Source organism: Podarcis vaucheri (genome assembly GCF_965113315.1).
Source record: "Podarcis vaucheri genome assembly, chromosome: 3".
Taxonomy (NCBI): domain Eukaryota; kingdom Metazoa; phylum Chordata; class Lepidosauria; order Squamata; family Lacertidae; genus Podarcis; species Podarcis vaucheri.
Genome location: NC_138761.1, coordinates 55180485 through 55205512, shown reverse-complemented (window position 1 = coordinate 55205512; position 25028 = coordinate 55180485). Strand labels below are relative to the sequence as shown.

The following is a 25028-nucleotide window of genomic DNA, read 5'->3' as shown; positions in this document are numbered from 1 at the left end:
CAAACTGATGCATTTCCAGTGCTATTGCAGAAAAGTAACCCAGCAGAGTGTGGCTGTACAAGGAGCATCAAACAAAGAAAACAAGTGATGAGGTAGCAAACGGACTTTAAGAAAGCCAAATAGACTTCATGACACCGAGATAATAACATGCTGTGTAGATGGGTCTCCAGCAACACAGGCCAAACCAACTGAGCGATACATTAACTAGCTCTGAGCCTTTTTCTGCTTCAGTACTCCTGTTATTCACTGGACTTCAGTTTACATAGAACACCTTCACATTCTTAGGTTACCCATTTAAAAAAAGAAAGTCCTGGAATATAACATTCTTGGGACGAGGCCACTGATCTTCCACGAATGCTGTGGCCTTGAAGATGACGTGAATTGTCTTCATAGAGATCTATTGCCCTTCTGTAGCATGGGCATTGCAAGTGGAAAACCTATCTTCTGTGGTGATTGTCCCTATCAGATCTGTGATTCTCTGCATCATATAAATAAAGAGAACACAAGTTGGGGGTATGCAGGCCAAAGTAGACAGGATCTGGTTCCATGAATTTGTCTAATCCTCCTAAAGCTAGTCTTGCTATACTAGTTGCCATGAAGGCCATTTGTGCATTTACGCTCCATGAATTTAATGTATGTCCATAGGGAGGGAGGGACTGGCTATTCCCAGAATGGTTTGACAAATCAATCCCTCTTCCTAAGGAACGCTGAAAATTTTAACTCTGTGAAGGGAGTAGGAGTCTCCTAAAAACACTACATTTCCCAGGAATCGGGTTGGGGGTGGGGAATGACCCATGATTATTTACAGTGGTATCATAGTGCTTTTAATGAATGGTGTGAATGTGGCCTGGACTTACTAGAGGCATATTTAGCCATTGTCTCCTGCCCAGGATTCTCTTCAATGCACTTCTTAACTTGCCACCAAAGAAGGGAATAGCTGCTTTCTCCCATGAGAGAGGCCCACCTTCTAATGGCAGGGGCCCCTTGTGGACTGGAGTATCCTGAGGTGCGTTGCATCCACAGGACTTCCTACACCCACCTACAATGCTTTTGCGAGGGTATTGTCAACAACAGGGTGAAGTGGGGTAGCGTCTGAGGGACTGCAGGAAGCACACAATCTCTCTCTGTAAAAGCAGCTCCAATGTCCAAGGCTGGACAGATTTATCAGCCAGGGGTTTGTTTACCTCTGTCAAAAGGCTTTGTCACAAGTCAATGTTGTCTTTTGCACTGGTGACCTTCCACCTTTTATTTGCTTGTCTGCGACTAAATATGGCTAGCGACTTCACTTGAAGCAAAGTAGAGAAAAGGAGACCGCTGGATTTCTTTAAAGCAACCCATCTTTGTTGTGCTTCCCACTGCTTTTAACACTGAAGAATGCTAGCCTTCAAGTTTAGTTACCCTCCTCCCCCCATGAAGCTTATATAAAAGTTGACACAGATGGCTTAATAATTTATAAACTAATACTTTGACTTGGGGGTCAGGCGTCCTGTTGTTTAAGCATATTTCTGCTCGGCACAATTAGGAACAGTGTTGTGAATGACAGGCTTTGTACAAAATGCCAAACTTCGATGACATTCTAGAGCACATTGGGGAATTCGACCTGTTCCAGAAAAGAGCCTTTTTTCTCATTTGCTTCGTCTCTGTTGCCTTTGCCCCGATCTATGTGGGAGTCGTTTTCCTTGGCTTTATACCTGAGCACCGTTGCCTGAATCCTGGAGCTGCCGAGTTAAGCAGCAGATGTGGCTGGAGCCCCGAACAGGAGGTGAATTACACAGTTCCAAATGGAGAGACTTTCACCCGCCAATGCATGAGATACGATGTGGACTGGAATGCAACTGAGCTGAGCTGCACAGAACCATTGGAAGCCTTTTCCAGTAACAAGAACTTCTCTCTTACAACCTGCCAAGATGGCTGGGTCTATGATCCTTCAATATGGTCCATTGTGAGCGAGGTAAGGTCGTGGCTGTTGCCTTTCCCATGCTCTCTCTTAGTTTATTAGTACAGTCACCCCCAAGCTGATGACCTCCAGATGTTTTGGGCTACCACTCCCATCAAACCCAGCCAACGTGGCCAGTAGTGGGGGATGATAGGAGCTGTAGCTCAAAACATCTCAACGTCACCAGGGTGGGGTAGAATGCTCTGGTGAATAGCTCAAAACTGGGAAGACGAGGAGGAGGTGGTGGGGTATCACTGTGGTATGTACAGGTGGGCTTCAGGAAATACCAACAACATTCCATATAGACGGAAAGCAGTCATTTTACAACAGATTAGGTTGCATTAATGCTGCCAGCCCTCATGTCAGATTCTGATGCTTCATTTGGAAGCGAGTAGACATTGAAATCAATAGCATTCACTTTTGTTTCCCGAAAAATCCAGTACTTTTTTGTGATGGCCATCCTCTGTTTTTTTAAATTTAGAAATGTCAGCTTCAGGCAAATAATCATACAGCTTGGTTTACAGTTCGCATAAATGAGGCTGGCCTTCACCAGCCTCCGGATGTTTGGGACCCCCTTCTCAACCAGGACAGCCATGCCAGCCGGGGAAGATGAAAGGTGTAGTGCAAAATAACTTGAGGGCACAATATGAGTTTTAACTACATTGTGCAAAAATGTGGAACTGCTCAAAGCTAGCAAGGTTGTTGGCAAGATGAAGGTATATTGAGCAGTGATTGTGAAAGGAACAGGCATTTCTGCTGGGCTGTAAATCTCACTAGGCGGAGTTGCCACATTTCCACATGTAATGTCAAAGAAACAAATGGAAAAATCTGTGGTTTCCAATCTCTTAACTCCGTCACCAAAACTGAATGCCTCTGTAGATTTATGTGTCAATGAATTGTTAACATCAGAAACATATACCTAGAAAGCTCTTATCTGGAGGTTCACTACTTATGAACCACTTCCTTAATTTTTTTTTAAAAAGGTCACCCCTTGTAGGGACTGTGCCATTATATAATTTATTTACTAGGTGGCACTGGACTTGACCACACCTGAGTGTGGTCAGGAGTTTCCTGTTGCTGTTCTGTATTTGTTTAAGAGAGACAATAATGCTCTTGTAGCATTATCATGGCTGGTGTGTCTTTTTAACATGTTGTAACAGCTCAGGCCTCCAGGTCAGAATTCACAAGGTCATTGGTATACTGACCCATTCATTCAACATTGGATCAATTAAGAAAACTGGTATCCCCATAACAGCTTTTCTCCTGACAGAGATATGTGGAAAGAGGTCCAACATGTGACCCACTGTAACGTTGCCACTGTTTCAGTAAGCCACAATATAGGCATGTTAGACCAGGCAGAACTACATGCCTCTTAAAAGCCTGGATTCTGATGATCCACATTTGATAATTTTAAGTGAAAGCAGGCATGTGACCACACTCAGGATTTCATCTGCTGGAAAGGTGTTCCACAAAGCTAAGGTTCAGATCCCACAAAAGCTAAAAGTGAGCAAGACCTGTGAAATAAGTAAGGTAAAGAGAAGCAAGACAACTGGCATGTAGTGGTACTAAGGAAGGAACAGCAAACAGAAGCAATTTTTCAGGTTTTCACTATGTCCTGGGGGTCCAAGGTAACTGGGTCCAGGAAGTGGCTGGCAAAAACTAAGCAGCTTCTTTATATGGAGGAGGTTTGTTGGTGCTCATAGGACAGATTTTATTCATTCTGAGTTTTGAGCTTTCCTCACTACTCAATAAGGTTCAGGCCTTGCTTGACTCTTATCCAATGCCATCTGGTCATCCCTCCATTCTAGCACTTAAAACTGATTTGTAATTTTATTCCTAATTGTGTCCCCACAGTTTAATTTAGTATGCGAAGACTCCTGGAAGTTAGATGCATTTCAGTCATCTGTAAATGCTGGATATTTTCTTGGATCCATATGTGTTGGCTACATAGCAGACAGGTAGGTGCAGAATGATTAGGTGAAATTCAGGTAGCTAACATCAGGTCAGTTTTGCTGATACTATGCATGGATGGCAGAAAATCATTAAATAATAATTAAGAAATGTTTGTTAATTTAATATTATATGCCACTGTGCTACTGAATGTTTCTGTTTCCTGTTTGGTGTAAGCTTCTCAGGATTTGATAGTTTATTAGATCTGACACATACGGACTCCTTTGGGTACAGAATAATATTCCCATTAAGGCTTTTTGCAAAATCAAAGCTCCATATGACAACTTTCAGGTTATTATTTAAAAGTCAGGCAGTGGTACTACAGGGCGTGGATTAGAAGAAGAAGGTTTCAGCATGCACAGTTTTAAGAAAAAGAAGCAAGATGTTTTATCACTATTCCTAATAATGCCCAGCATAGCTGGTACTGTTCTATTACTTAAGTGGATTTTTTCACATAGCAAAATTGATACCTTCTCTCCTTTTCCCATCCACTGCCCAATTGCTGTTAAGTATACTGAATTGCCATAGGACAGATGGGGAATCAGTGGAATTGTTTAATATTATTTTAGTATGGTGGAATGAAACAATGGGCCGGGCCCTTCGCCTCCTTCTCCTTCCAGTATTCCTCTCTTAGCTCACTGCTTCCTCCTGCCACCAAGATGGAGAGTCTCATTCAGCATTATGTGAGCCTAAATTCCTCAGAAAAGAATTTTCTGAGGAAAACTGTTGAAGACCATCACCTCCCCTCAAGAATATTTGGCAAACTCCCTCCCCTCATTTTACCACCTACAAATAGCAAGAACATAACAAGCTGCCTTACTCCAAGTCAGACCTTTGGTCCTTCTAGCTCAGTATTGTCTACAAGCTGACTGGCAGTGACGCTTGAGGGTTTCAGGCAGGGGACACTCCCAGCCCTGCTTGAAGATGCTGGGGCCTGAACCCGGAATCTTCCGTATGCAAGGTAGACGCATTCCCACAGCACAGACGATTTTGAGAGGCCATTTTCACGCAGCCCAATTACAAAGTGTTTCCACTCAATCTTGTTTTGTTCTGCTTGTATGATATATTTTAATATTTTATACATTTTAAACAGCCGTAAGGAGTGTGCATACACTAGAATGGAGGGATAAAGGTAAAGGGACCATTGACCGTTAGGTCCAGTCGTGGACGACTCTGGGGTTGCGGCGCTCATCTCGCTTTACTGGCTGAGGGAGTTGGCGTACAGCTTCCGGGTCATGTGGCCAGCATGACTAAGTCAGAAATGGGCTAAAATAAATGGTCTGGAGTTAGGGGTGAGCAGTGAGATTGCCAAGTTTGTTGAGCATACTAAAGTGTTCAGAATTGGGTTTTTTAAACAACAGCAACAACAAAAACAACAACAGAGATTGCAAAGAGCTTCAAAAGGACCTCTCCACACTGAGGGAACAGGCAGTAAGGTGGCAGTAAGATGTAAACAGGTGTAAAGTGATTCATGTCATGGCAAAAAATATCTTAAGGTTGTAGTGGATAGCTAGATGAAGATGGGTTGATGCGCGGCAGCTGTGAAAAATGCAAATTCCACGCTAGGAATGTGGGGAGGAAATCCCCTGCCGATATCATAATCCTATTATACAAATCTACGGTGCTACCAAATTTGGAATACTGTGTTACCTCACATCAAAAAAGATATTGTAGAGCTGGAAATGGTTCAGAAAAAGGCGAGCAAAGTGATCAAGGAAATGGGCAAGTCCCCTATGAGGAAAGGTTGCGGCATTTGTGTGACATGATAGACATTTATGAAATTATGTATGCCATGGAGAAAGTGGACAGAATACTAGAACTCCTGGACATCCAGTGAAGCTGAATGTTGGAAGATTTAGAACAGATAAAAGAAAGTACATCTTCACACAGTGCATAGTTCAGCTATGGAACTCAAATCCACATGAGGTACTACTAGCCACCGACCCAGGTGGCTTTAAAGGAGGACTGGACAAATAAATGGAGGAGAAGGCTATTTAACGCTTCTAACCATGATAACTGTGCTCTTCCTCCATAGCTGGAGGCAGTAACGCTCCTGAAAACTATTTGCTGGAAACCACAAGAGTGCAGAGTGCTTGGGTCTTGCCTGAGGGGGCCCAGTGTGAGAATAGGATGCTGGACTAGATAGTTCATGGCTTGATCCAGCTGACTCATCTTATATTCCAATGTTCTTAATTCATTAATGAAAGCATGCTTTTGCATGTGTTTTTGAAAAAAAAAAATCCTTCTGTATCTTTTCTGTCACTCACCCTCAATTCAGGTTCGGACGTAAAACAAGTCTCTTAATTAACACCCTGGTCAATTCCATCGCAGGAGTTCTTGTGGCCTTGGCACCAAGCTACTTATGGTTGGTGATATTTCGCTTCATCCAAGGACTAATCAGCAAGGCCAGCTGGACAGCAGGCTACATTCTAAGTAAGTGTGACACCCTCACTGATGTAACTTCTTGCGGATGAAATAATCTGCCCAGTCACTGGATCAAAGCAGATGCTGTTGGACTGCAGCTCCATTGGTCATGCCGGTTGGGGTCATGCTGGGAAAAACATTCAGAGAGCCACAGGTTCTAAATCTGTGTGCATACACACTCACTCTCTTTGTCCTGGGCACAAAGGAGCTTCTGTATATTGAGTTTGCACAATGTGCAATAAGGGTCCTTGTGTATGAAACACAATCAATAATAAGACCCACAAAAATGAAAATATACTTGCATTATTGTTCATTATCCTGTTTGTATGTGTTTGTTCTTCAAAGCACATTGCTAATAATACATTCTACGGCCTTTTAAATCTGTTTGTTGGGGTTTGTTTTTGTTTTATTATGTATTTTGTCTTCTCGTTTTGTATTTTTATGTTGTGAACCAACCTGTGATCTTTGGATGAAGGGCAGTATACATATTTTAGTAGTAGTAGTAAGTGGAATGTAAGACCACTGGTCCATCTAGCTCAGTATTTTCTACAGGAATAAAGCTAGATTTCAGTTCAGAACTGTCTTTGTGAGATCAACTCATTTATTTTCCAGTCACAGAAATTGTTGGTCCAAGCTACAGGAGGGTTGTGGCTATTCTTTACCAAACAGCATTTGCTTTTGGCCTCCTCATCCTTGATGCTGTGGCTTATGTGATTCCTCACTGGAGATGGCTGCAACTTGCCATTACTCTGCCGTGTTTCCTTCTTTTGTTCTACTACTGGTAAGGTGCTGTTTGCTTACGTTCTGTCTTCTGATTCAGTGCCAGTACTTGCCATCTCTATAAAACCAGTTTTCAACATCCTAGGAGGAATTTAGGTATGCAGGTACCACATTTCAGCCATATCTTCCTCCCCCTGTCCCTGCTAAGCACATGAGTGTCAGTGTTTGTAAAAAGCAAAAAAAAGAAGGAAAGGGTTCTGACCTCCCTTTGTCTCCTCAGTCTCCTTGTCGGCACAAAAAGAGTCCACGAGAATAACCTTGCAGAGTTTTATTCTTAAAAGTCCTTGTGCAAAACACGACTGAATAACTATACACACCAGCACCAACCAACCCAAACACCAGCCCCAGCACAAACTAACATTTCTCACTTTATATATACAACCTGCTGCAGGCCGCTGAGTCATGCTGTCCCAGCTTTATTCGCATTAAAGAAACAGCGGCCATTTTAGCCGTGACACCCCTTCTGTTTCTTAAATGCGAAAAAGCCCAACAGAAACAATACATTACAACAATACATTATATACATAAACCCAGTTTTGTCATCAATTCATTATGACATGTTGCTGGCAAAGGCTTGGTAAACAAATCAGCAATATTATCTTGTGACTGACAATACTCCAGTTTGATTACCCCATTCTGTACACAATCTCTCACATTCGCATGACGGATAGCAATATGTTTTGATGCGGATTTCATTATTTCCGAGCCTGCTAATGCAATGCACGATTGGCTATCTTCATACACTTGGATAGGCAAATCTACTTTACAATCTAGATCTTTTAGTATCTGTATAAACCACATGATTTCATTGCATGCTAGCGACAGGCTCCCATATTCTGCCTCACAGGATGAGGTCGCAACAAATCCTTGTTTCTTTGACCTCCATCCAATTATGGAATTGGCAAACATCATAACCATTCCACTTGTAGATTTTCTGGTAGCTACACAGCTTCCCCAGTCCGCATCAACAAATACTTCTAGTTTTTCATCTTGTGTACTAGATATCTTTAAATGTACATTTAATATCCCCTTTAGATATCTGATAAGCCTTTTCAAAGCACACCAATCGGCAGTACTGGGTTTAGATACACGTTGGCTCAGAACATTTGTAGCACATGCAATGTCTGGCCTTGACCACTGGCTTAAATACAACAGTGATCCTATTTTTGAGTGATACAACTCAGGCTGATCAAATTCATCATCACACAGTGTCTTTGGGAAATCTGGTGTCATGGGAGTCTGAACTGGCTTGCAGTTTTCCATGCCAAACTGCTCTATTAAATGAAGAATTTTCTCTTTCTGACTCAATAGGAAGCTTCCATCAGCTTCCTGCCTTACTTCTACTCCCAAGTAATTGCTTACAGGCCCTAAGGCTTTAAGCTTAAACCTCTTTTCTAGTTGACTTGTGAGCTTCTGGATCTCATCTGTGGAACTCCCTGCCACAAGCAAGTCATCAACAAAGACTAAGAGCATTAGATATTTGTTGCCTGTCCCCTCGGTGTACAGGCATGGATCAGCCACACTCCTTTTAAAACCAATTTTTACAAGGGCTTCATTTAAACACTGGTTCCAACACCTTCCACTTTGTTTGAGACCGTAAACAGCCTTTCTCAAACGCCAGACTGCACCATTCTCCTCTTCAAACCCAGGGGGTTGTCTCATTAACACTTCATGGTCTAAATTTGCATGCAGATATGCAGCATCAACATCAAAATGGTGCACTGCTAGTTGTCTTACAGCAGCAATGGAAAGCATTAAACGAAAAGTTTCACTCTTTACCGTGGGAGAAAACACTTCATCATAACTCTCCCCTTTAATCTGAGTGAACCCTCTGGCTACTAATCTGGCTCGAAAACGTGGTTCCCCAGATGCAAGGGTTTTCCTTTTGTAAACCCACTTGCATGACACCACTCTGCCACCAGGTGGCGGCATTATGACCTCAAACACTTTGTTACGTTTAAAAGAGTCCATTTCTTCTTTCATAGCTTGTTCCCACAAAGCACGTTCCCCAGGGGGTAAGTCTAAGACTTCATTATAACTTTGTGGTTCCACACAACTCACATTGCATACTCTCACTCCTCCTAGGGTCAAACGCTGAGGAGGTACACCCTTGTTTGAACGCTGGGAGCGTCTAGGCACAACTACTTCTTCTTCCCCCCTTATCTCTGGCTCTTCTTCCTCGTCCTCTAGAGAAGTATTATCTATTGCCACATCTTTTGGGGAAATCTGTGCCTCCTCTTCATTCTGCTCCTGTGTTGCCAATGGCTGAGAAGAAGCCTCTTCTCTTACTTGCAGGGGCAGTAGGCAATCAGGGTTGGCATGGATCGCAGTCCATCTGTCCTGGTCAGCAAAGTCTGCACTTCGTGACAGAACCACGCGTCCTGGGCGTAAATTGAAACGCCACCCTTTGCCATAGGACTGGTATCCCACAAACCGCAGTTTCTGCGCTCTAGCGCCCCCTTTCTGATGCTGAGCTTTGGGAATGTTTACATGTGCCCAAGAACCCCAATTATGGAGCATTGTCCACTCTGGTTCTTTCCCAAACAACACACGATATGGAATATCTTTTATAGAGCTAGACCAGGTTCTATTAATCAAAAAGTTCGCGGTCAGAAAAGCCTCGCCCCACAGCCTATGGTTGTGGCCCAATCCTGAATCTACTAGCAGGCAGTCCTTTACTGACTGTATCACAGCCCCACGTCTTTCACACAGACCATTTTCAGCAGGGCTATAAGGGTTAGTCAAACGGTGAGTGATGCCCTTACGTCGCAACCATGCCCCAAATTGTTTGTTCAGAAATTCTCCGCCCCTATCTGTTTGCAGCTGCACAACAGGCCGAGCGAAGAGCTTTTCAGCTTGGGCAACCCATTCTCTGAATGTGGGGAAACACTCAGATTTCTGCTTTAACAAAAACAGCCAACTAAAACGTGATTTATCATCTATTACCAGAAAAGCATATCTGGCGCCCCCTTCAGTCTTCTGTGGAAAAGGGCCTATCACGTCACAATGGACAAGTTCTAAAACCTCTTTAGATACTCTGTCGCTTTTAGAAGCCACAGGCTTCCTCTTAGATTTGGCCATTTTACATACATTGCAATCTAGGAAACAGTTACAGCTATTTACTTTTAGGTTCTTGCACACCTTTTGCATTTCTGAAAGCACACGGAAATTGGCGTGACCCAGTTTTCTGTGCAGTTGATGTACACACCCCTTATGAACTGGCAAATTATCCTGAACCACCTGGGCTGCTTTAACAGGCTTGTCCTGCATTACATATAACCCATTTTCCAACTTTGCATGGCCACATACCTGAGTTCCATTCTTTATCAGACAGCCATCCTGCGTGAACTTAACACTATACCCTGCTTTAATCAAACAGCTTACAGACAGTAAACAATAGTCCAAACTGCTGACAAACAGAGTCTCTGGTAGAGTAGTGTTCAAGCACTGTAGGAAACATGTTCCCTGGCCATCAATCTTGCTTCTACGACCATCAGCAAGATAGATTGAGTCTTTTCCATCAGCTGGCTTCTCCAGGGTCCTAAAGTCCTCCCGACTGTTGCAGATAATCCTGCTGCTCCCAGAGTCCAGCAACCATGTTCCCCAAGGTATCTTTCTCTCCTCCCGAGAAAATGCAGACACAAACTGAGCAGAACGCGTGTTCTTCTTCCCTGAAGAGAACCCCTTCTGCTTACGTTTCTGTGTCGATTGCTGTCTCTGCTCCATGTCGTCTCCTGGAAGTCTTGCCCTGCAATGACGCTGGAGATGCCCGGGTTGGTTGCATCTATAGCACCTCCTCACCGCCATGGCCAAGTCCAAACCTTGGCGTTGCTCCATGGGCAGATTCTGCTGCTGGCCCCCTCGGCTGTAACTCCTCCGTTCTTGGAGTTCAGCCTGTCTATCTGACCTTCTTTCTGCTTCTTCGGTCAATCTGCCAACCACATACTCAAGGGTCAGATCTCGGGGACGCATACTCTCCATGCTGTTAATCACAGGCAACCAGCTTTCAGGCAAACTTGAAAGTATAATGTAGGTTTGGTCAGTCTCATCATAACGCTTACCTCTCTGTTGTAGTTGAAGAAACAGAGATTTCAGCGTTTGAAGATGAGTTGCCAAACTCTCACCTTCTTTCATAACAGTCCTGAACAGCCTTCTGGTCAGAGAAATGATAGTTCCAGCAGTTTCTCTGACATGCATTGCCCTTAATAAATTCCAGCACTCAAACGCTGTGCTGGCATTTGCTACATGCAATAACTGAGAGTTGCTCAAACACAGCATAATTTGGCCACGGGCCCTTTCATCTAGCCGTTTTTTCTCAGCAGAGTCCCGTCTCAAAACCTCAGTTTCAACACAGTCCCATAGTCCATCTCTCCTTAACAACTGCTGCATTTTAATTGACCAACTCAGCCAGTTGCTCTCTGAGAGAAGTTCAAAAGGGATGCCTCCCCCAATATTTACAACTTGGGAAGACTGGAAATCTGCCATCTCTGCTGGTGCTTGCTGAGCCCCTTCTGTGGGGCCTCCAGCAATCTCTCCGGACTCTCTCTTTAGAGTCCCACTAGATGGTCCTGGCTGGCACTCACCGGCTTCTAGCTGCTGCCTCTGTTGACCCTCAGGTCCCGCCTGGCTCTGCAACTGGTGTAGCCGCTCTGTGAGTCGCCTACTGTGGTCCTCTAGCAGTTCAAACTGTTCCAGTAGCCGACGCTGAGTGCTTTCCTGATCCTCAGATCCTAGCCGCTCCAGCGTCGCGGCAGACAGTTACAGCTTGCCACCAACTGCTCCAACGCACAGCCACTGGCTCCAGGCACCACCAGGACTCACCAGCTCCTTGCTGAAATGCTGTTAGTCGTTTTGCACTCTGCACATGCTCAGAAACACTGGGCCCATAACCTGTCAGTGTTTGTAAAAAGCAAAAAAAAAGAAGGAAAGGGTTCTGACCTCCCTTTGTCTCCTCAGTCTCCTTGTCGGCACAAAAAGAGTCCACGAGAATAACCTTGCAGAGTTTTATTCTTAAAAGTCCTTGTGCAAAACACGACTGAATAACTATACACACCAGCACCAACCAACCCAAACACCAGCCCCAGCACAAACTAACATTTCTCACTTTATATATACAACCTGCTGCAGGCCGCTGAGTCATGCTGACCCAGCTTTATTCGCATTAAAGAAACAGCGGCCATTTTAGCCGTGACAATGAGTTCATACTATCCATACATTCATTCATGGGCATATCTGCATGGATGAGTGCGCAGTTGCCTGGTGCTGATCATGCACTGCCGCAAAATAGCTTCCTTTGCATTCTATTATGGTGCATTGTTGGAGCCTGGCAATGTGTATCATAGCTGCCAACTTTCAGATTTGAAAATAAGGGATCAGCAGCCTCAAAAATAAGGGATCAGCAGTCTCACCTGTCCTGGGGACAGTCTATGGGATATCTAACAATCTGGGATAGTAGCGGGAAGAAGCGGGAAACGGCACCGGAATAAGGGAATTTCACGCAATAAAAGGGAAGGTTGACAGCTATGATGTGTATTGATACAAAAAGGACGAGCATCGAGGAGCAGTGAGGACTTGCATGGCTGAATTTCCTTTCATCTTGATTTTACCATGAGTCTTCCTGCAACAGCCTCATAAGGCTGATTTCTGGAACCCTGCTTTTTTTTGTAGGTGCCTGCCGGAATCTCCTAGGTGGCTGATCTCTCAAGGACAGAATGGCAGAGCTATGGAAATCATGGGTGATATTGCTAAAAAGAATGGGAAAGTCATGCCTGCCGGTTTTGAGGTGAATTTTATGCATACAAAGTAGTAGCTTCCATAGTATGCTGTTGTAACTATATGCTCCCTGGGAGGGCATCCTATGAGCCATTTACAGGAGCCAACTCCTAGGCCAAGGGGTCTTTGCCCCCCCCATTTGAGAGGTCTGCCTCCCCCCCAGTTGATGGGCATTGCCATTCAAATGGTGTGTGTGCACCACATCATGTGATCAATTATGTGGGGCGGGGCTTACCTACCCCACCATATTTTATTCAGGTTGGCATCCCTGGAGCCGTTGGTTAGGTCAAATCTATCCCTGTAATATTGGAGGCGGAATTCCAACATTGGGGAGGGAAATAGACTGCCACAGTTTACCACTCCAGCAGAACCAGCTCCTCTCATGCCCTGGCCAAAGCAACACACAAACTCTGACCTAGTAAGGGGAATAAGAGGCCATTGCAGGGGCATTCTGGGAAGCAATTTGTATCTGGGATCTCCCTGTTTAAACTGTAAAATGTCCCTGGTCCTTTACCCTTGGTTAATATTGCAACAGTTATCTTATAGAGTATAAACCTTGAAGAAGAAAAAGGAGAAAAAGAACAGAAAGAAAACCGAGGGCCTTCGTTGATGGATCTTGTGAGGACAACACAGATGAGAAAACACACTTTTATTTTGATGTATAACTGGTAAGAGACCCTTAACTTCATTATTAATTTCCTTGCTTGTTTAATACATGACTGCCCCCTGCACGCACATTCTTACTGAGCATCATTTTATTCATGACCTTTGTGTTTAAGGTTAAACATGCAACAGGGTATAACAATAAGCCTGAGGTCCACATGTCATTCATCAGCACACATGGGAACTCGGAATACAACCTGGATTCATGCAGTTAGGCCTTGCTTGCACAATCTGCCCATCTCTTTCTCGTAGTTAGTGAGGCCTACTTGTGTAGTCATTTTTACTTGAGTGTCCCAATTCATAGGCAGGATGGGAAGGGAAAGGGTGCCCAGGCCAGAGGCTTCCTCCTATAGCCTACCAATCTTCACACTGAACTATCCCATGTCAGGAGAAGTGATCTATTCCATTCCAAGCATGCCATGCACTCATCCTGTCTCAAATCTCACCTCCCATTCAGCCCAGTCTTTTGGATTTGTCAAAGTATATCCACTGATCCTGAGGCAAGGGAGAAAGAGAGTTGATAATAATCTAGAGCTAGAGCTTAATCAAAAGAGCCCAGAGGACTAACGGAAAGCAAAGTATCTTTACAGTATTTGTCCAATCCCAGTTTGCTTTTCCGATATTTGCCCCCAGTAGAAAGAAGGGAGAAGGATGAGAATGGGAAGAAGGGAAGAAAGATAAATTAATAGATAAAGCCTTGCTATGTGTATCAACTTCAAAGGTTAACAATACAGTTTGAGACCAAAATATCCTATATTGAGTGATAGTTCCTGGATATCTGTCTCAAATTTCTCAAAGGAACATGTCTCCTCTCAGACGAACACATTGTTTCACATTTAACACGGTGGTTCTTCTTTTCTTAGGTTCACAAGCGCTATCATGTACCAAGGACTCATCATACACCTGGGGATTTCTGGAGACAATGTTTACCTGGATTTTTTCTACTCGTCTCTAGTTGAATTTCCAGCAGCCCTCATACTCATCCTCACCACAGAGCGTATGGGCCGCCGCTATCCCTGGGCTACCGCAAACCTGGTGGCAGGAGCGGCTTGCCTTGTTGCAGCTTTCACCCCAGAAGGCAAGTTGGTCCTCTCCATTCATCCATTTCCCTGCCGGGTGAGAGAGGGGAGCCTTATTTAGTTCTGCCTGTCTGCTTCTCCTCTGTTGTGGGATATGTCTGCCCCTTCCAAGAAATCACTGAAGATTCCATATGTAAGGTGGTAATAAACGCTCAGTCAATATGGCCAACAGAAGCTGTTGCACCATGTCATTCAAGAAGTAACTAGGTATTCCTTCTAATATTGTACTACAAAGGATGCGGCAGTGGAACTTCGGGTTGCACTGCACATTCCCCACAGTCTTGCACAAGATGTTGAGCACCACTTGACTTTTGCACAGCAGTTATTTGTGAATTAGTTTATTGTTCAAAAACTGCACTCAGGACCATATGCAACACCACGCAGGATATTGGAGTGCATTCCATATTTATAATCCAATTTCTCCCATCCTCACTTATACAAAGATAATTTAAACTAACATTCAGAGGAGGAGGAGGAGGAAGAAGAAGAAGAAGAAGAAGAAGAAGAAGAAGAAGAAGAAGAAGAAGAGTAGTAGTAGTAGTAGTTTGGATTTGATATCCCGCTTTATCACTACCCGAAGGAGTCTCAAAGCGGCTAACATTCTTCTTTCCCTTCCTCCCCCACAACAAACACTCTGTGAGGTGAGTGGGGCTGAGAGACTTCAAAGAAGTGTGACTGGCCCAAGGTCACCCAGCAGCTGCATGTGGAGGAGCGGAGACGCGAACCCGGTTCCCCAGATTACGAGTCTACCGCTGTTAACCACTATACTACACTGGCTCTCGGGTTGCAGAATCATAAATGTAGAGAAGAAAACTTTAAATAAAGAAACCATAGGCTCCCCACCATCTTTTGCACTGAATGAAGTCTTATCTCAAATTCAAACCTTCAAGTCCTTGCAGTTGGCTTGTTCCACAGTTTGTGATCTCATCTCTTCTAGCGCGTGCCTGTACTTTAGTCCAATTAAGCTCTAATGAACAGGAGAACCTCTGCTTCTTAATGGCAGCGTTGGAGGTTTTTTGCCAGGCAAAGTGATTTTGCACTCAGTGCCTCCCTGCTCCCCGCATTCCATGCCAGAGTGAGATCCAAGTACCCAGATGAACTGTGAGTGAAGCTCGTTCTCTTTGTCCCTGGGGGGATGATTTCTAAGGATGATTTACCCTCAACCACCCTTGTTTTTCCTTTGCCTAAGATCTCCCGCTGTCGTGGGGGCTGCCCACCAGCAAAGCACTTCAAGAACTCACCACCAGCAAAGCACTACAAGAACTCAAAGAGCTGGTTGAGAAGATACAGTCATGCACACATTGCAATGGTGTCTTGAGGGCTGGAAATTGCTCTCCAGCTTTTGGAATAAGACAGCCATCAGAGAGTGGAGGCATCAGAGAAACAGTTAAAAGCACTTTGCAGATAGAATGAGGTGCTGGAGCTGCGAGTTGTCTGGATATGTATTTGATGTCTACTGAAACAGTCTATTTCCTTCCACTAGACACTCTTTGAATATTTGTATATAAAGCCAGTATCTCAAGGACAACCTTTTTTTTTTTTTATAAAATTTTTATTAGTTTTACAAAAGTTTTTATAACAAACAAACATAAAAGAAAGACAGACAAACAAACAAATATAATTTCAAAATGTCCTTTCATAGACTTCTTTCCTCGGACTTCCCCATACCTCCCCTTTCTGCATCCTCATGTCCAAATTTTTATAGCAACTTATAAATGTTTTTTCCCATCCTAATTCATCATAGTCCTTTCTTAATCTGATCTTATATTACTGCAACCCTTTCTCTCTGTAAAATCTCGACATTCTAAACTTCATCAAGTTTATAATAGTTCTTAAGATAAATCTTAAATTTCTTCCAATCTTCTTCCGCAGTCTCCTTTCCCTGGTCACGAATTCTGCTTGTCATTTCCGCCAATGTCATATAGTCAATCACTTTCATCTGCCATTCTTCCAAGGTGGGTAAATCTTGTGTCTTCCAATACTTTGCGATCAGTATTCTTGCTGCTGTTGTTGCATACATGAAAAAGGTTCTATCCTTTTTTGACACCAATTGGCCGACAATGCCCAAGAGAAAGGCCTCTGGTTTCTTAAGGAAGGTATATTTAAATACCTTTTTCATTTCATTATATATCATCTCCCAGAAAGCCTTAATCTTCGGGCATGTCCACCAAAGATGATAAAAAGTACCTTCAGTTTCCTTACATTTCCAACATTTGTTATCAGGCAAATGGTAAATTTTTGCTAGCTTAACTGGGGTCATGTACCACCTATAGACCATTTTCATCACATTTTCCTTTAAAGCACTACATGCCGTAAATTTAATACCAGTGTTCCACAACCTTTCCCAGTCAGCAGACATAATATTATGACCAATGTCCTGTGCCCACTTAATCATAACTGATTTAACTGTTTCGTCTTGTGTATTCCATTTCAACAGCAAGTTATACATTCTTGACAAATTCTTAGTATTGGGTTCTAACAATTCTGTCTCAAGTTTTGATTTTTCCATCTGGAAGCCAATTTTCCTGTCTTGTTTGAAAACCTCCATTATTTGATAATAGTGGAGCCAATCTTGTACTTTGGGTTTTAGTTTTTCATGGCTCTTTAATTTCAGTTTCTCTCCATCCTGTTCTAAGATCTCGCAATACTTTGGCCATCCGACCTCCATATTAACTTTCTTGTGGGCCTTAGCCTCTAAGGGTGACAACCATCTAGGGGTTTTGTTTTCCAACAGATCTTTATATCTCATCCAAACATTAAGCAACGCTTTCCTTACAATATGATTTTTAAAGGCACTATGCACTTTGATTTTGTCATACCATAAATATGCATGCCAGCCAAATGCATTATTGAAACCTTCTAAGTCCAAGATATCTGTATTCTCGAGGAGCATCCACTCTTTCAGCCAGCAGAATGCTGCTGCTTCATAGTACAATTTTAAGTCCGGCAGGGCAAATCCCCCTCTTTCTTTTGCATCTGTTAATATTTTATATTTTATTCTGGGCTTTTTGCCCTGCCAGACAAATTTCGCAATGTCTTTCTGCCACCTCTTGAAACAGTCCATCTTGTCAATAATCTGCAAAGTTTGAAATAAAAATAACATTCTAGGCAATACATTCATCTTAATCACTGCAATTCGGCCTAACATTGACAATCTCAAATTTGACCATATTTCTAGATCTTTTTTAATTTCTGACCAACATTTTTCATAATTGTCCTTATACAGATTCAAGTTTTTAGATGTTAAATTAACCCCTAGATATTTCACCTTCTTAACCACCGTCAGACCTGTCTCTTCTTGAAACTTATTCTTTTCCATATCTGTTAGGTTTTTCCCTAAGACTTTAGTTTTTTGTTTATTCAATTTAAATCCGGCTACCTGCCCAAATTGTTGGATTATTTCCAACACTCTTTTTGTACTAGTGTTTGGCTCCTGCAAGGTCAATACAAGGTCATCTGCGAACGCTCTTAACTTATAGTGTTTGGTTCCGACCTTTACACCTTTAACTTGCTGGTCATCTCTAATCATGTTCAGCAACACCTCCAGGACCGAAATAAAAAGCAATGGGGAAATTGGGCACCCCTGTCGTGTTCCTTTTTCTATCTTAAGATCCTCAGTTATTACATTGTTTACAATCAACTTAGCTTTTTGTTCGGAATATATTGCACCCATACCATTCTCAAATCCTTGTCCTACCCCCATCCCATGAAGATTCTTTTTCATAAAACTCCACGAAATATTGTCAAAGGCTTTCTCCGCATCCACAAATATCAAAACTGCTTTAGTATTTATGTTCACCTCTAACTTTTCCAGAATGTCTATTATGTTCCTAACATTGTCTGAGAGGTGTCTTTTTGGGAGAAAGCCTGCTTGGTCTCTGTGAATCTTCTCCATCAATACTCTTTTAAATCTTTTTGCTAAAATGTCTGCAAAAATTTTGTAATCCACATTCAATAACGAAATTGGGCGGTAGTTCTTCAGTTGAGTCTTTTCAGTCTCTGTCTTTGGTATGAGTGAGATATATGCTTCTTTCCACGATTCGGGTGCCTTTTTTCCCTCTAAAATCTCGTTACAAACTTCCTTTAACGGTTGTATCAGCCATTCCTTTAAAGATTTGTAATATCTGGAAGTCAGTCCGTCTGGCCCTGGAGATTTGCCCAATTGTATGTCCTGAATGGCACCCTCTATCTCTTGTTCTGTTATTCTCTGATTTAACTCCACCTTGCTCTGATGAGAGATTTTTTGTAATCCATATTTATTAAGGAATTTATCTATGTCCTCTTCATTTTGTAATCCTTGGGAATAAAGTTTTTTAAAATAACTCCCAAAACAATTTCTTATCTCGTTGGGTTTAGATATATTTTTTCCATCCACTTCTAGACTTGTGACTGTATTTAATTTCTGTCTTTTCTTAAGTTGCCATGCCAGAAGTTTACCACATTTGTCTGCCGACTCAAATGTCTTTTGTTTCATTTGCTTTATTTTCCATTCTATCTCTTGGTTCATCAATTCCATATATTGTGTTTGATACAACTTAATCTCCCTCAAAATCTCCTGGGACTTTGGTTTTGATCTTAATTTTTTCTCTCCTTCTTTTATCTTTTCCAAAATTTTTTCCTTTTTCTCATTCTGTTTTCTCTTCTTTATTGAATTTTGTTGAATCAAAAATCCTCGCATCACAGCTTTACTTGCGTCCCAGATCACTCTTTTTTCCACATCGCCCTTTAGATTGATTTCAAAATAGTCCTTTAGAGTTTTTTGGGCCTTCATGTGGATCTCTCTATCTCGAAATAGGGTGTCATTCATTCTCCATCTAAACTGACCAGTTGTTGTAAATTTCATTTCCATCTTCACGGCGTTATGGTCGGAACAGGTTTTTGGGCAGATTTCTACCTTCTTAATCTTCGGAGCCATTCCACTAGTAACCCATATTTGGTCGATTCTGGTCCAGGTCATCTTTGCATGGGAGAAAAAGGTTCCCTCTCTTTCAAGAGGGTTCCTTGTTCTCCAAATGTCTATTAAGTCCATATTTTCAGTCATTTCGAAGAAAGTCTTCGGGAGTCTCCCTTCTTTAGTAAGTGTCAGTCTTTGTGTCTTGTCCATGTTTGTAGAAACTACACCATTCATATCTCCCATGATTATCATATTGTATTCCAAATAGTCCGTCAAAGTTTCATGGAGTTTTTTGAAGAATTCTGCTTTACCTTCATTTGGCGCATAGATCCCAATTATCAAAAATTTTTCTCCTTGTACCTGAATCTCCACCGCTAAATATCTTCCTTGTTCATCTTTGAACATCATTTTTGGAGCCCACTTCTCTTTTACATAAATCACAACTCCTCTTTTTTTCACTTTGTCCGACGAAATAAATTCTTGTCCCAATTTTTTATTCATAAGCAGTCTCCTGTGTGCTCTAGTTATATGAGTTTCCTGTAAGCAAATCAAGTCCAATTGTTCTCTGTACAAAATATGGAATATTTGTCGTCTCTTCAAAGGACTGTTCATCCCATTACAATTCCAGCTAAGGAATTGCAGGGCCATCTTGTTATTTTTCTGGTATTCCTCCAACAGCTCCCAGTTGTTGTTCCTCCTCTGTTGGTGGTGGAAGGTTCTGTCCAAACGAAAGGTTCAGGATGTCTATTACACTCTTTTGCTCAACAATTGGGTCTACAGTTCCTTTCTGTAAGTCTTCTTGATTTCTTTGCAGGAACCTGTCTTTATCCTGTATCGTCTTTATTTTCACCTTCTTCCCCCTATAGTCAAAAGACAGTCCCTGTGGAAATTCCCACCTGAAGAGAATGGTGTTCTTCTTCAACAGGTAGACCAAATCCTTATAAGAAGCTCTCAAGTCCAAAATATGTTTAGGAATGTCTTTAAAGATCTGTATCGGTGAGTTCCCAATTTGTAAGGCCTTTTCAAAGTGCAGTCTTAGAATTTTGTCTCTTTCCTCCTTCGATCTCAAGGTAATCAGACAGTCTCTCGGCGCCTTTCTGTTCTGTCTTCTGCCCAGTCTAAATGCTGTTGTGATTTTAAATTCGTCTTCCTCTAGATCTTCCCAGGAATCAGCAAACTCTTTCGTTAAAAAGTCCGTAAGATTGTCTCCTTCGTCCTCTGGAATTGATCGTAATTTCAAATTCCTTTCTTTTCTTTGTAGTTCCCACAATGCCAGAGTTGCGTCGTGGTCATAGACCTTCCTGGCAATCGGTTCTAATTTTTCCTGGGTCTCTCCAGCAATAGTTCTGGCTTCCTCCGCAATTTGGCGTGTGGCAGAATTTTCTTGCGTAAGCCTGTTTATAGATTCTGTATTCAGGTCAAGTCTTGTTGTTAAATCTGTCAATTTCTGTGAATTCTCTGTCAACTTCTTGGTATTTTCTGCCGTCTGCTTTGTTAGATTCTCCAGAGACTGGTTTATCTTAAGAAGGGCTTGCGACACTGCATCCATGGAGACTGCTGTACCTTTTTCTTGTCCTGTTGTCACTGTAGGAGTTATGCCTGAGATCGAGCCTCTTTTCTTGTGTTGCTGTAGCTGTTGTTGATATTGCCTTGTCTTGGCTCTCGTGCTTATCTCGTCTGCTGGGCCACTCATATCCCAAGGTCGTTTCCCACGAGAGCCTTCTCCTCAAGGAAAATTCCACTGTCCCAAAGCGTAGCAACTTTTAATTTACCCTCTAGAGGGAGCAAATCAAGATGTCCGCAAACAAAGGCAAAGAGTATTTAAAAAGCAAATTTATCGGGAGGCTTCTATATGTATATTGCAACACTTTCCCAATAGATAAAGTCCCAGCCTTCCCTGATATATTGTGTCCACAAGGTCCCAAAACTTTGTATCAAATAAGCAATGAGACTTCCACTTTGTTACTTTCACAAGAGTCTCAAGTCAGTTCAGTGTTCCTTTGTTCTAATAGCAGTTTGTGCCAGGTTGAAGGCTGCAGAGAGTTCCCTTTCCTTTAAGTTGGTCATGCAGCTTATAAAGTCACTTATTCCTCCCCTCTGCCCTGCAAGCTAGAGGGGATAGTCAAAGTCCAAATGTCGGATTCAAGCAGTTAAAAACAATATCCCATACGGATGCAGCTCAGTAACTTTCGTTGCTTTAATTGTCATGCAGTCGGGGGAAGGCAGACTTCCTTAATTTTCGCCTTTCCCGTTTTCCGCCTAATTTCAAGTAGTTTTGGCACGAATAGAGGTTCAATCTTACTCACGGGTCTTTTTTGTCCAGATTATTCAGGAAGGGAATCGGCGCTCTCCACTAATGGCGACGCGGCTTCACCCTGCGGGCTGGGTAGCGATTCTCAGCACCGCGCTCCCCGTTGTCGTTCCGGAGCCTTTAAAAAGGCTCTTTCTGCGGTAAAGGGGGGCGCTTCAGGTGCCCACCGAATCTCCTTGTTCACAGGCTCCGTTCCTGTGATTTTAGGGGTCCCCCGCTTGCCGTAGCGGGTCAGACCCGAACTCGCAGAGCCGTCCTCTCTCCGGAGCTCGGAGAGGGAGCAGCCATTAGCGCTGGCGCCGAACCGGAAGTCTATCTCAAGGACAACCTAAGTCTTTAGTGTGCTCTCATCCATATCCAGAATACTGCAGCCACAAGCAGTGTCCAGGCAGCCCATGTCAGAAGTGTCGCTTTTGCTGATTTTCCTCAGAAATAGCTTTAAAATGTCCAACTTCTTTGTGAACAACTTTGGGCAAAAGAGCTCAACAACCATATATTAGCTCTGTCCTTGAAACTTCTTACTGCTAAGAAATCAGAGATTTATCTATCACTAGTACTCTGAGAAATGATAATCTGTTATGTCATCGGTATTAATTGCCTTCCTTCAATGAGCCTTTAGAGAATTATATATTACTCTTTCCTTTCCAGATATGCACTGGCTAAAGGTTATTACATCTTGCTTTGGCAGATTAGGAGTCACGATGGCATTTGAAATGGTTTGTTTTGTCAATACTGAATTGTACCCCACATTTCTCAGGTAGGTCTTTTGACGACCAAAGGAAAGGTGACTTCTGAAATTGCTTTATATAGATTAATGCACATTTACATTATCACAGATTTACAGGTATAAGACTCTCCTGTGCACTCTCACTGAAAAGAAAGGGGTTTTCACATGTTACATTCAACAAGTGTATAATCTGTGTACCAGTCCGCACAATAGTTGAGCTATACAAATCAACACAAATATACTCTTTTACTTTCATGTGTGTAGAAAGACAGCTTATACCAGTGTTCACATAATGTGTGAACATATCTCTGGATTTTTTTGCTTCAAGGGGAATTTGGAAACACCCAACACCCCAACATGGTGGTCCTAATAAATAAGACCTCTTAGAATTAAAGGTTTGTAACCAAGCAGTAACTATGGAAATATTTACCTTCCTATCTGCTCCAAAAAATGGTTGGAATGTAGGCATCTCTTTCTCTTCTGTAAGGAAAACCACAGTTGATAAGGATAAAGTTTTATGTTGGCTTTGAGGTCTGAATTCCTACACACACAAACTTATAATATAATGTGTGTTTTTTCTTTTGTATCAGAAACCTTGGTGTGATGGTCTGTTCTTCCATGTGTGACTTCGGTGGAATAATTTCCCCGTTTGTTGTCTATAGGCTATCAGAAATCTGGTCCGAGCTACCTCTTGTAGTTTTTAGTAAGTAATCCTCTATTTTGAGTTGCTTGAGTATGTTGTTCTTTTAATGAAAAATCAAAATATCTCTATTCCACTTTTCTACTTTAAAATCTTCCTAGGGAGACTTTCCACAAATAGGGTGCCACCTCTGCAAAGACCCAGCCACCTAACCCTTTGAAGACAATGCAAAGGAGAGGATGTCTGAAGCAAATCTTTAAAAATTGTGAAAGAAATATGCTAGTTATAAGTTGTTTAGCCTGTAAAGGTCAAAACGAACACATTGAATTGTGCCTAGAAACAGACTCATTGGTAACAAACTTCTGTTAACATGGATGAAATATGTTCAGACAGGCACATTTCAATAACAAATCTAGCTGTCATGTTTAGAACCAGCTGAAATTTCTGAGTAGCTTTTACAGCTCCCATATTAAAAACATTGCAGTACTGTAAGTTGATATTGCAATAGCATTTATGACTAGAGCATGGGTAGGCAAACTAAGACCCGGGGACCGGATCCGGCCCAATCGCCTTCTAAATCTGGCCCACAGACAGTGTGTTTTTAAATGAGTAGAATGTGCCCTTTTATTTAAAATGCACCTCTGGGTTATTTGTAGGGCATGCCTGGTGTTTTTACATGAGTAGAATGTGTGCTTTTATTTCAAATGCATCTCTAGGTTATTTGTGGGGAATAGGAATTCGTTCTTATTTATTTTTCAAAATATAGTCCGGCCCCCCACAAGGTCTGTGGACTGGTCCCCTGCTGAACAAGTTTGCTGACCCCTGGATTAGAGCAAGGCTGTCTCAGCACACCAGCAACCACAACTGACACATTAGCCTAAGTTGGTGGGAAAACTCTGGCCCAGTGGACATTAGCAGAGTGTCCAGTCCAAAGGCCATAAAGAAAACTGCACCCCTAAGCTGCAAACCTATTCTTTAAGGAGGACCACACCTCCAGCTAAAGTAGGCTGAATACAGTACCAACTACCAAGGAAACTGAGTCACAAAACAAGTCTCTCTCTCTTATCTGTATTGCACTCCAGTTTGCCTTTTTCTCATCCTGTCCATTATTAGTTATAACCATAAGTTCTGTTCAGCACTTCCTTGTCCTGTTTGTGAGTTCTTGATTTCCCCAATCTTCCTAAGCATGTTTACTTGGAAGTGAGTTGTGCTAAATTTAAGGGGGTGGTCTGCATATTGAACTGCCTTTGTGATTTACAGTGAGCTGGTTTTTTAAAATGTGCATTGCCATATGTTGGGTCTTAACTGCTTTTTATGTGTTTCATTGCCAGCTGCAGTTGGTTTGATTGCTGCTGGATCAGTGCTATTTCTGCCTGAGACCAAAGGGAGAACTTTGCCTGAGACCATCGAGGACGTAGAAAACTTTCATCGGCACCATGCTAAGCAGCTCAATTAATGACAAGCGAATGGAAAGTATTATTTGAAAATCAGTGTTCTTTCAGCTATAGTTTATAAAAGGCTCTGAGAATTAACCAGCTTGTCTAGGAAATAAAACCGTGAGGACTTTAACTGACTGTAATGTAAAGGTCATTATACTAAAAAAATAAATATATATATTTTTGTCCTGTGTGTGCATCTGTTAAATGGATGAGTATTGTAAAGGTAGCATATAGTGCACATTTTTAAAAAATAGTTCTTAGAAATGACCCTAATTCAAATTATGTTGTGATGATACAGTCTGATTGGTCATCTGTCTATCTATCTTCAAACTTGGATGAATATCTATTGTTCTGGGGGGCATTCTTTTTGCAGGATGATGGGCCATTAAGAGAACAAAGGAACGATCATGAGT

The 25028-nt window shown here is 42.3% G+C and overlaps 1 protein-coding gene across 1 annotated transcript; it reads left to right on the top strand.

Moving 5' to 3' along the window:
* Nucleotides 1-1177: 1177 nt before the first annotated feature.
* Nucleotides 1178-24797, top strand: LOC309528062 (solute carrier family 22 member 2-like). The gene is made up of 10 exons (XM_082215266.1): nucleotides 1178-1951; nucleotides 3791-3894; nucleotides 6165-6319; nucleotides 6923-7091; nucleotides 12758-12872; nucleotides 13409-13530; nucleotides 14389-14603; nucleotides 22458-22566; nucleotides 23127-23239; nucleotides 24508-24797. Exons 1-10 carry the CDS (start codon nucleotides 1556-1558, stop codon nucleotides 24630-24632), a joined length of 1623 nt encoding a protein of 540 aa, XP_082071392.1. The 5' UTR covers nucleotides 1178-1555; the 3' UTR covers nucleotides 24633-24797.
* The last annotated feature ends 231 nt before the right edge of the window (nucleotides 24798-25028 follow it).

Coding starts and splice junctions, on each gene's coding strand:
- LOC309528062 (XM_082215266.1), top strand. CDS start 1,556: ATGCCAAACTTCGATGACATTCTAGAGCACATTGGGGAATTCGACCTG. Junction 3,895..6,164: donor GTTGGCTACATAGCAGACAG/GTAGGTGCAGAA, acceptor CCCTCAATTCAG/GTTCGGACGTAAAACAAGTC. Junction 13,531..14,388: donor TTTATTTTGATGTATAACTG/GTAAGAGACCCT, acceptor TTCTTTTCTTAG/GTTCACAAGCGCTATCATGT.